At 42.8% G+C, this 11519-nt stretch overlaps 1 protein-coding gene across 4 annotated transcripts in view; it reads left to right on the forward strand.

Annotated features, from left to right (window-relative positions):
• The window catches only part of FAM168A (family with sequence similarity 168 member A), a 359670-nt gene extending 348892 nt beyond the window's left edge, over window positions 1-10778 (forward strand). For all 4 annotated transcript variants that reach the window (XM_073334685.1, XM_073334676.1, XM_073334694.1 and 1 more), the window contains 3 exons: window positions 456-630; window positions 3557-3687; window positions 4939-10778. In XM_073334685.1, coding sequence (XP_073190786.1) covers window positions 456-630; window positions 3557-3669 — 288 coding nt within the window. In that variant the 3' untranslated portion in view covers window positions 3670-3687; window positions 4939-10778. The remainder of the gene's footprint in view (window positions 1-455; window positions 631-3556; window positions 3688-4938) is intronic.
• The last annotated feature ends 741 nt before the right edge of the window (window positions 10779-11519 follow it).

An 11519-nucleotide genomic window follows, 5' to 3' on the forward strand; every position in this document is an offset into this window, starting at 1 on the left:
GGCTTGCAATACAAACGGTCAAATATTACCTTACCATAGGGGATAGAGATGTTACAAGTGAGATTAATGTATGCAGCAATCCAATAAAGTCGAAACAGTAAACACATTCTTATCATCTTAATCCGCATTTTAACAGTACTAGCGCATGGAGGAGCCAAGCTGATTCCAGCTATGTATTTGTCAGTCTTCAGTTGAGACATGGAGACCTTAGTATGAGCTGTCACCTGGTCTGCCAGCATCACAGGTCACAATAAATCATCATGATTTAAGCCTAAATGGTTGTACTGGTGTAATTCAGTGCTGACAATACAGCGTGTGTTATCAGCCTGATATCTAGGGCATGCAGAGTCTGCGATCATCTTGAAATAAAGTAACGAATTCAGAGATTGTCTGTCTATCCGGACGTGTGCTTTCAGTCAAACGGAAAACATTTTCCTGTTTATTCTTTTCAACAGGGAGCTTATTATACACAGCCTGTGTATGCGGCACAGCCTCACGTCATTCATCACACCACCGTGGTTCAGCCAAACAGCATTCCATCAGCTATCTATCCAGCCCCTGTTGCTGCACCTAGGACTAATGGTGTGGCCATGGGAATGGTTGCTGGGACCACCATGGCAATGTCAGCAGGTGAGAATTAACTCTTGAATATGGCCAGTAAGGGGATCCCTCAGAATATCTGCACAAGTAATGCAGCTCTGTTGCTGTGTGATGGGGGGGGGGGGGTTGTAGCTGATTGTGCCATGAGAAATAAAAAAGATGCCAGCGCACACATATGTGTCCATTTTAAATTCAGTGCCTGTCTCGGCGGTCTTTCCTCCTACGGTGCACAATAAGAATTTGCCAGAATAAACTCTGCAGAATCAGTCTTTAAATGTTGATGTAATATAGCACATTGCAACAAAGTAATTTCAAAACCAGTTTATACATGATTGCTTCTGAAATGTGGCCAACAACCCTCAAAGTTATTTCAGGGATTAAATTAAGGAAGCACCCAGTGCAAACTACGTTTTGTTGTCCCTGATTTCCATAGCTAATTGTGCAAAAGTGCTTGCCACAGACATAATGAGTTTTTTCCTGCACTAAAAGGGAAGCTAAATGTAGCTTTATTTGCCAACGTCAATTCCTTTTTAAACAAAGGTTCAATCCATTTGCTCCCAGTAGTGGTTTAACATTCACATTTTCAAAGATAACAAAGTAGACCCTCCAGTTGGCTCACCCTATAGGGACACATTCTTAAGAATTTAGGTGTATTATTCATATGCTGTTCCATCTGTTCCAGGAGCAATGTAATAAGCAGCTTCATTCCTTATTCACAACACTGTGATCATACTCTCAAGTTCCTTTTATAAGGTACTTATAATGTTGTTGAAGATGTTAGTATTAAATATTTTGACAACAGAAACATTAATGTTGGCATATGTATAATTCCCAAATTATATGTAATTTTTGCTCGATATTTAAATCCTGATAAAAGCAGATTAATTGATATCACCTAAAACAAAGGACAAAGAATCTTTATATTCGCACTACAGTTTATATTTCTGTCCTTTGCTGATATTCAAAAAAAAATTGTCAGTATTGCTCCTTGAATTGTGCAGCAAGGTTTTTAAAGACTGTCACAGCTATAAATTCACAGTAATATACTGCACATCTTCTTTGCTTGGTCCAGTAATCTGCGAATCAAAAATAGTTGTTTGTTATGGGAATCTCTATCATGAATGGCAATGCCACAGTCTGTGTACAGCAGGTACCATTCAAATGGACAGTTCTCTTTCCTGTGGTACGTGTAGTATTCCCTAAATTTACATTAGGAAGGAAATGCAATTGCTCCATGTGGCCAGTGGCCAGTTTTTAATGATTGTACAATTAAAAAGTTCTATGGGTATAATTGTTTTAAATAGTCATTCTGAATATCAAGATGACACTTAGAATAAAACAGTCTTGAATTATATTCTCACATCACACATATTCCAAAGGCTGTGTGAAAGTGCTATTTTGAAAGCCTTCAGAACTATTGATGTGTTAGCAACAATGGACTAGTGGACTTCATAGAAATTATAGGTGGAAGAGACCTAATAGGACATCCAGTCCATCCTTGTCGCCTGCTGACATAGCTTGGTTCCCTGCACAATATTCGCCAATGCTCTAAGTAACTCAAACAATTGACATTCCTCCCTTTCTGTGGGAGGTAATGCCCAGTCTCATAAACCTGATCATGAGTTAATTTGCCCTGATAGACTAAACTTTATCCCATCACTTTCAGTTAAAACGTCCCTTGTAATTTACCCTCCTTGGTGTTTATGTACTTCACATTTTTGTTGTGTCTGCTGCTGTAACTTCTTCCATCATCTTTGCCAGGCTGCAAAAGTTTTCAATGGGCCACTTTTTATATGCCTCTGGAAAACCTGGAGAAAGGAAGCTAGTAGAAGAATTGAGTGTATGCAGATATGTTAAGCCTAAATTAATTCAGAGTTTTGAAGAGGTTCATTAAAAAACTTTATTCTGTTCACTGTTTTATCTAACGTTGCCTACTTGAGCAAAATGCCTGGGATTGAGTCCTCACTAGCCCAGTAATGTCTGGAAGAGTTAAAGAAGAATAAAGGCAGCATGCAGTATGTTTTCCCCTCAGATATAGTATTTGTGGCACAGTGCTCTGTGGACAGTGTGATATGTGAGCTGAAGGTGCATATCTGTTCAGTTTCAGGCATCCTGATCACAAAACTCATCCAGCAGAATGCTGTAAAGTCTTGAGGGTGTTCATCTGTAATACAAGGCCAGTGGCAACTCTCCCTCCCTCTCATGGGGCCTGATGCTCAGAAATGAGGGTTCTCAGCACTCCCTCATTTCCCTCCCTTCATTTCCTCTCCTTGGCAGCTGTGTCAGCTGTCAGTTGGATCAAGATCTAGGAACAGGCCAGTTGGAAGCTATGCTTTTGCTCCCAAGTTAGGTGGTGGTCACAGAACTGATAAATGAAATCCTCCATCACTGAGCAGAAGACACCTCTATTCAATGCTGGCGGTTTGCACATAAAAGACGCTATGTTAACAAGAAAGCGTCTCGAAGTGTTGGCCCAGCCACACAGCTTCCGTAATGGTAGCAGAGATTGTGGGCAAGTGTGAACTGGAGGTGTAATTCCATCTTGGATCAATGTACGTGCACTGGCTTTGACTGACCTAGAGTGCTGAAAATAGCAGGGTAGCCCCAGGAGCCTGGGTGGTGACTTGGGCTAGCTGCCCAGGTACAAGCTTTCCAAGCCCACAGATAAGTCCTCACACAGCTCACCGTGCTGCTGCCTTTGCTGCTACGGTTACACCTCTATTTTTAGTGCACGAGCAAAGCTAGCACATATGTCTGCTGGAGCTGGAAATTACACCTCCAGCTCCCGTGTAAACATACCCTGTGTGTCGGCAAACAAGGAGCCATTCTGTGCTCAGCTACAGCCGCACTGAGCCTCTGCAGCCTGCCTCAGTCAGAGCAGGGAGGCTGGCCCCAGTCAGCAGAGCCACCCTTACTCTAAATGCTGTCTGCCCTCTCTCTCTCCTCCCTGTTTCAGGAACCCTGTTGACCACTCCACAACACACTGCAATTGGAGCACATCCAGTTTCTGTGCCAACGTACAGGGCTCAAGGAGCCCCTACCTACAGCTATGTACCTCCACATTGGTAAACGTGATGGCCAATCCATGTAAGTGCTGACACATGTCTAATGTGCATGAGGTTTTTAAAATCTTCATTGTAGGCCTTAAAGGTGAGCTGCAAATATCAAGCCACTGTAGCAGAACACGCTGCATGTCCCAATAGTAGCAGTCAGCATAGCATTTACTTTCCCCTTTCTGCAGAACTGCAGATTTTCTCCTTTCTTTATGCCTTTGTAAATACAGAAAAACCTACTAACAGTAGCCTCCAAAAAGCCGAATAGCACAGAGTAATGAAAATGGAGGTGCTCCAGCTGGTGTTCATGCAATGCCAAACCCACCTTTGTCAGGCCTGCACTCTAATGTAAAGCTTTACCGGTGACCTCAGCAACGTTAAGACACAACGACTTCCCAAACGCGTGCAACATGCTGCAGTCAGATGTGCTGATCTCTTGATAGAACTGATACAAAAGCATGTCAGGTCCCTGGTAAGGTTTTGCTTTAGAGTGCAAGTTCGAGGAACTCCGGGCACGTCTTCCTTTCGGATGGCTGTTGGAGATGGCAGCAAAAAGCTTACGGAGCCCTGGGGTGTGTTAGCGAGAGTGTTGTTGGCAATATGAAGGTGGAAAGGAATGTACGAGTCTTTCCCTTTCACTTCTGGCCTCCATGCTTTGAAGGTTTTGGGTGGATGGCTATGTCCTGCCACAGGCTTCGCTGCCACTAAATGTCATTTTGGTTTGCTGCTATTTATTGGGACAGCGTCTCTTGCTATCTGCTGTTGTTCATTTATATATCGTGGTGGCCCTCACAGGGCCCCCATCAGGACTGGATTCCTATTACTCTTCAGGTCCTGGGAAACCCAGCTGGCTATTTAAGCCATCCCCTTTGCGCTGCCAGATAGCCATGGGGGAGTGGGGAGAATACCTGGCCCAGCCTGCTCAATTGCCATGCAGCGCCTCTCACAGCAGCAGACAAAGCTCTGAGATTTCCCTGCATGCCACACAGGTGGCATTTGCGTCTCAAATTCATCCTGAGGGCAGTTATCGTAAACAAATCTCTCCTCACAGAACACATTATGTCTGACTAATCTTTTCTGTGAATAATTGTTAGCTGAGAACATCTCAGCTGAGTATTTCTAATTCTGTGTGTGTGTTTAAAATGGATTGTGAGATGCACTGACATTGCTCGAGGGCCAAAGCCCTCTCTCGTTATATCCGATAGAAAATCCATTCAGAGGAAACCTGTCTGCTTCTGCATCTGTGCTTCTAACTTTTTCCTTTAATTTGTTTGTTCTTTTACAGATCTGGAGTCAAACATTGTATGCAACTACTCAAGTCTTACATCGGTGCTGGAGCAACTGTTCCACAGCACCAAGTCTGTTTGCAAGAACAAAACAAAAAGTGCAAGGGTCACTTTATGCATTCTTTAGTGTTTTTTGTAAAAGCTGCTTTTTCTAATCTTCTGTCTCTATTTTTTCCTCTTCTCCCCCCAGTCCCACCCAAATTGTGAAACACCACATACTGACACTGAGCAGTAGCCAAGGTCTCTCTTTGATCCTCTCATTTTAAAGTTCAGAATATTCACTTTTCTATGGTGCCCCATTCAGTGGTGCAAAGATCCCTGTTGGTTGGTTGGTTACTTTTTGTTGTTGCCGAGAGTCTGTTTTATTTGACTAGTAAGAGCAATTGATGTTCAGGGTACTATGTGAAAAGCACATCATTGGTAGGCAAGTTTCTTCCAGTTTGGTTTCTTTTTTTGTTTGTTTGCTTATTAATATAAATTATTCAATTTTCCATAACACATTACAAGAAAATTGGTGTCTTCCAGATAGGTGTTGTGGTAGGCTATAATTCATTCTCCGCATATAAATACTGAGCTCATTCCTTCTTCTGTAGGATTAAGGGAATATAAACCTTATTAGCGGCATCACACACTTGTCTTCGGAAACAGAAAGACTGTTCACCACCAGGGGTTTGTCTGCTTTTTAAAATTGGGGGAATATACTCCATACAATGAGAATAGAGATGGAGGGGAGATACACACTGCCATAGGAATTGGATCTTATTGGGGAAACAAGAAACCCCCTGTGCCGGTCCGTATTAATTTCACTGTGTAACAGACAGGACGGTTCCTTTCACTTGCTAACACAGATGTATGCTAGGCAGTTGTAAAAGGAAACAAAGGGATTTCCAGTTGTTAGTTGTAATAGCCTCCACAGGGGCCAGCAATTTGGGAAGAGAAGTGGAGAAGCTGGTGGAGAAGAGTGTTTAAGGTCGAGCTAGGGAGAATATAGGTCTGCTTTGCCCTGCATCCACTCCAGGCTCAGTCACACCAGTGTGAGGTTTGTGGCTATATCAAGACCTCTTTTTAGTTCAAACTCACTTGGGTGCAATTTGTATCATGATGTAACTTGGGTTCCGAAGCAGGTGAAAGTGTCTCCAGTCACTTTGATTGCTAATTGAGCGCAATTACTGTACTACTGGGCAGATCAGAACAGTAAATTGGGGTGCCAGTCTTGTTTCTTTGAATACAGTTTAACTCCATAGTAGTCACAGGGAGAGCTTTATCTGAACACAGTTTCTTACATTGTAGAGAACAATAGTGTTACAAGGCATTCGCCAGTGGATGGGATGATACAGGGTGCTAGAGGTCACGCTGCTTTGAACAGAAAAGAATAGGAAATATGGTGACTAACATGAAGCAATAGCAATAAATTTGTTGCCTTCCTAGCTAAAAGGCACTTACCTGGAGGAGATGGAAAAATGAGGGCACTCAGTCATTTAGTTTAATTAGAAACTAAAGGCAACAGGCTTGCACAGCCAATGGGACTTGAGCAAGTCACTGATTTTTTTAACCCTGGAATTCCCAAAAGGGAGAGCTGGTGTCGTCAGCCATGTGTCATTTCCATTTTGTTGGCTTTTTGTGAGGTGTCTGAGTAGAGCAATAAGGTTTTGCGGAGGGAAGGAGGCAAGAATACAAGTATTTAGAAATGATGGTGAAGGTACCTATGATTTATTTTTCAGTTATTATCCCAAAACACAGCACACAAGACAGAGGAGGCGTTGTTTTGTGTTTTGTTTTGGTAGAGAAAAATGTTGTTATTTTTCTCAAGCTGTGCCAAAAGAGTTCCATTCACCCAAAGGCATGTGTGTCTGCAGCTCTGATTTCTCTGGGCCTCCAGTACAATGGTAGTGGGCCAATCTAGAGTCATTTTTTTAAAAAGAATCGAATTAACAGAAGTATTGATGGGGAATAATTTCTTGTGCAGCCAGCAGGCCTGGACTCGGTCCCCAGCCCAAATTAATGGTGTTGGCCAATCATAGTTAAATGTCTGTGCTAACCGCTGGACTTGGATCATGCATACACTGGACCTTTACCAGGGATGACAAAAGAGTAATTTGCAAGGGGGAACCTGTTTGGGGTTTTTCCCCCAGCTAATGATTCTGTTCTTCTAGATGTCAGATCGTAGAATCTTTTTTTAAAAAATTAATTATCAAGGCTTTCAGCAGCAGGTTAAGGCTCCAGTCCAGTACAGCGCTTCAGTACAGGAGTCATCCCATTGAAGTTTAAAGTCAAGCCCGTGCTTAAGTACTTGCCAGCTGAGCATCTGCAGCTCTCACTGAAGTCAGTGGGAGCTGCTGGGCGTCAGCACCTTGCAGGAGCCTGGTTTTAACTGGGGCATGTCGGGGCTGCTTTCTCTGCTGCTGGTTTTGTTGTTGGTGTTTATCCTGGTCTTTTACCAGATCAGATGGTGTGTCAGCAACTCTGAACCGGGAGTTTATTTTTTTGAAGGAACTCTTTTTAAAGGAGTCAAGCTCCGATTCTCCTTCCCTGCCCCCAAAGCAAGCAAACTGGCAAAGCCGGAACGCCGTCATTTTAATCACTTGTATTTTTTATTTTTAAACCAATCATGGGGGAGGGGGAAGCAAAATTTCATAAGAATTTATACCGTGTGGTACTTTGTGTTGCACTTTGATTTTGTAAAAAAGAAAAAGGAAAAATAAAAAAATTAAAAGAAAATATTCAGTGTTAACCTATGTAGCTTTGCAAAGTCCGGTCTTAGGGTTAGTACTTAAAGGGGAATGTGTGTTTTAACTGACGTAATTACTGTACTTAATTCTTTCGCTGTTTGTAACTCACTGAAATTAAATCCAGGCAAATATCAGGGGGATTTAAGAGCACTCAAATACCCTTTTGCCCTCACTATATTGTAGGTTTCCTATTAAAGTGACTACATATCGAGGTTCATCTGTCAGTCGTGTTTAAACATGCTGTACTGAACAGGTACCATACAATAAACTATGCTAGTAAACATGATGGTACTAGAATTTACAGTCTCAAGAGCTGTGTTAGCACACTTTGGGCTATGTAAACTAGTATGTTTCAAAACAAACATCCTCAAGTAGCTATTGTTCTATTTGTATGTAATATACGCTGTTAATTCAGGAAGCAGTTAAGATAGGATCCCTAAAATGTCACAATCCCCTTTTTCATGTCTAAAAAGAAAATACTAAGCTTTTTATTAAAAAGAGAGAAAACACTCAATTTGGGTTTGAAAGCTTCAGTGTGCCTAATAGAGCACAGAGAAATCATTCTAGATTGACAAAGAACTCCACGTTAGCTGTTTGTTCAAAGGACATTTAACTTCCCCAAAGCAAAGCTCTGCATTGCAGTGTTGAAGTTTGGAAAGCAATTTAGGCCTAAAACTGACCTATTTTCCATTACTACTGACTAAGGTTCTAAAGATAAAGAGGAAATCCCTTTGTTAAGGGGAGAGAGATACTGATATGTGTTGCCATTAATGAGATCGGCTGAGTGTTTTTTCGTCACTTGGATTAATAGCAGGTCTATTCCATCTGACCATGTTATGCATGGGCAGAAACGTCCGTTAGCACAATTGGAGTGCAAGGATGTAGAATCTATATAGCCTATCTATACAGGTAGGGAATACCTTTGATTAGCCACCACATTGTATAGATGCTGCCAGGGTTTTATTTAGGGTTTTCCCATAGAGAAGAACCTCAAACCTAAACAGTCACACACAGGTACACATTATAGAGTTTGAGTTTTATTGCTATATTCTGACTAGTACATTGCAGGATGTTGGATTGCAGTGCCTGCTAAAGTATGCAGTAGTTCATAACGACCATTTTACCTCTGAAACAGTAATTGCTTATAAGGAGGGACCCAAATGTAAACACTCCTGACGTTTAAGAAGGTTCAGAATCCAAACCCAGGACCAAATTTTGCAAAGGGCCTCTGTCCCTAACGATGGTTCCCAGCTAAAACTCTGGATCCACTCACCCCATGAGTGTGTTCAAAATCTGGATCTAAATGTTGTGGCTTGTGCCCATTTCCAGTTCCCAAATTGACTGGCTTCTCCAGTGAAGCCCTGCTACCACGCAGTTCTTTAATACCTTGCCCTCGTCTGAGCAAAGGACAAGAGAGCTCATGTCCCCTCAGATAGGCAGGGGCTGCGAAATAGATCACTGCAGCTGCAGGCCCAGAAGAAGCTTCTGGGCACCAGAGTTTTTAGTGCAAACTTGACTTAGCTGCTCATTGACCACAGTCACTGCCTTTGATTGACACACATTGGAAAATGGAGGCAAGATTATTTGCAGAAATACGGCTGTTAATTTGTCACCAGCTTTATAAGCAATGATTGTGGGTGCACTAGAAAGTTACAGTGTATCATGGAAGTGGCCTTACAGTGAATAACTGAAAACATCTGCAAGTGGCTAAGTCCAGTTTAGTTATTTCATAACATGCAGGACAAACACAGAGCAGTTGTTCCAGGCGTCATTATAGAGAAGAGCTAGGAGCGTATTGGTCCAGTATAATAAGGAAATTGCAAAACAGACCTATCACATGATTGATTTTCCTGGTGTCTGACATCCAAGGTTAGGAGAGTGCCAGGAAAAGCTGACTCTGCAGAAGAGTGCTGGGGTATTTCAGATCATGAACAAGAGACCAAATTCCAAAGTTGCTTTGTTCTAGCTCCCAGGACAATAGATTCTGCCACGGTGTGCCCCCACCCTCCCATCCCCACCTTGCTGTTTTTTAAATACTATGGATGTGCTCTTAGTTCAGTTCCCTAGCAGAGAGAGATCCCCGTGACAAAGCCACTAGCCTGCGGAGTACCAACGAATACCTTTGTTGGCCATCTGCTTTGGAAGGGCTGAGAGAGGCTGAGCTGTCTGTTCATCCTTAGAGAGGGGCTCCAGAAGAAGACTCAGGCACACTGGTGGGGAGTAGACTGGGGGAAGCCTGCGCTGCCTGGCACCGTCCAGCCTCATTCGAGTTCACTTTCAAACAAGAGAGAGGGGCTAAATTCCAACCAACAAAAAACCCTCTGACCCCTATTTTAGTTTCAATAATGTTATGGTCAGTCGCAACACTAAACCCAGCGGGCCTGATTCCCACATCACATACAGTGGTGTAAATTCAGTTACGCTATTAGCTGAAGTGAGATTACCCTGGATCTATACCCGCAATGCTGAGATCAGAAACTGACCTGGTGCGTTCCCATTTGATGCTGAAATGAGGGCCTCCCATAGCAGGGTTGAAAGGACCCCCCTCCTAAGTAGTAAACCATTTGCAGGAGGCCAAAAAACCCCAGAGGACATAGACCCATACTGCATTTTAGACATAGCAGCTAGATGGATTGAGGTGGCAACCCTAAATTCTATTGGAGATCAAGACATTTTAGCTCAATCGCAGAGCAAGATTAAGTCTAGTAACTGCGGTGAATGCCAGTACTGACTCCAGTCCGGGTGTACCAAACCGAATAGTGCCCATGGGATTTTGCTGTCCATGCCTGGAAGTAAATCAAAGGAGCTTAGCTGTGGAGTGAAATTACAGTAGGCTGATGATTAATTTGCATTTGCCTGGTCTCTGCTTGGATGACAACACTTCTGGTTGTTGCAGTATCGGATCCCATCTGTAAACTGTTATCCTAGAAATATTCCATTGTCATTTTTTAAATAGAAGTGTCTGGGAAATAACAAGGCCAAGAAACATTCCAAAGCTAGTAAAAGCAGAAGGCAGGGGGCCTCCTTCCTGCAAGCAGTCAAGTCTTCTGTAGTGGTTCTGTTCCTTTTGTACTTGTGTTTGATTGCTGGAAAGAGGGACCTAGTTTAAATCAATTAAGGATAGAAAAGCAGGAGACCATCCAGTAACACACAACAATGAAGATATATTTTTAGTGGAAAGAGAAGGGAGCCAGAGCTAATGGCTGTGCAGGTGGACTGATTGAAATGTGTTTTCACGTGGTATAATCCTGTAACAAATGCAGAGATTAGGACTTTGGCAGTGGTTTAATGAGAGGATTGCCTGAAATAGTGGTGGCAGAGAAGCAAGTCCTTGCCTGCTATAGAGTGGTCTGGTGGTCTAATGCTTAGGGGTTCCCTTCCAGCACATTTGATCTGTCACGGCTGTGGCAGTGATATGGAGTCTGGCTGCTGATTCCCTGTGTTTGTGAATTACACTTTCAGTTGGCCCGAAAGATCCTGCTTAATATGCTGATTTAGAGTTTCAAATACAGTCATTATATGTCCACCTTGCAGGGGGAAAGTAGGCATCATGGGCCACTGAGTCTCGGTCTTTATCGAGTCTTAACTTAGGTGAAGCTCTCACTGAAGTCAGTGCCTGATGAGGGACTGCAGGGTAGGCTCTGTGGGTGGGATTCTGGTATGGGACAGAATTTTAACATAGAGGCTCAGACACTTTTACTCACAATGAAAATTGCCTTATTCCTTGAATAGTTCCACTGAAATCAGTGGGACTAATTGATAAGAAAGGCGCTAGGATCTGAAAATCTGGCCCACGTGTGAGTTAACTGCAGTAATTGGGATCCAATATTTAACACACGGACTCTTTGCTG

The sequence above is a fragment of the Lepidochelys kempii genome, chromosome 1 (assembly GCF_965140285.1).
Source record: "Lepidochelys kempii isolate rLepKem1 chromosome 1, rLepKem1.hap1, whole genome shotgun sequence".
Taxonomy (NCBI): domain Eukaryota; kingdom Metazoa; phylum Chordata; order Testudines; family Cheloniidae; genus Lepidochelys; species Lepidochelys kempii.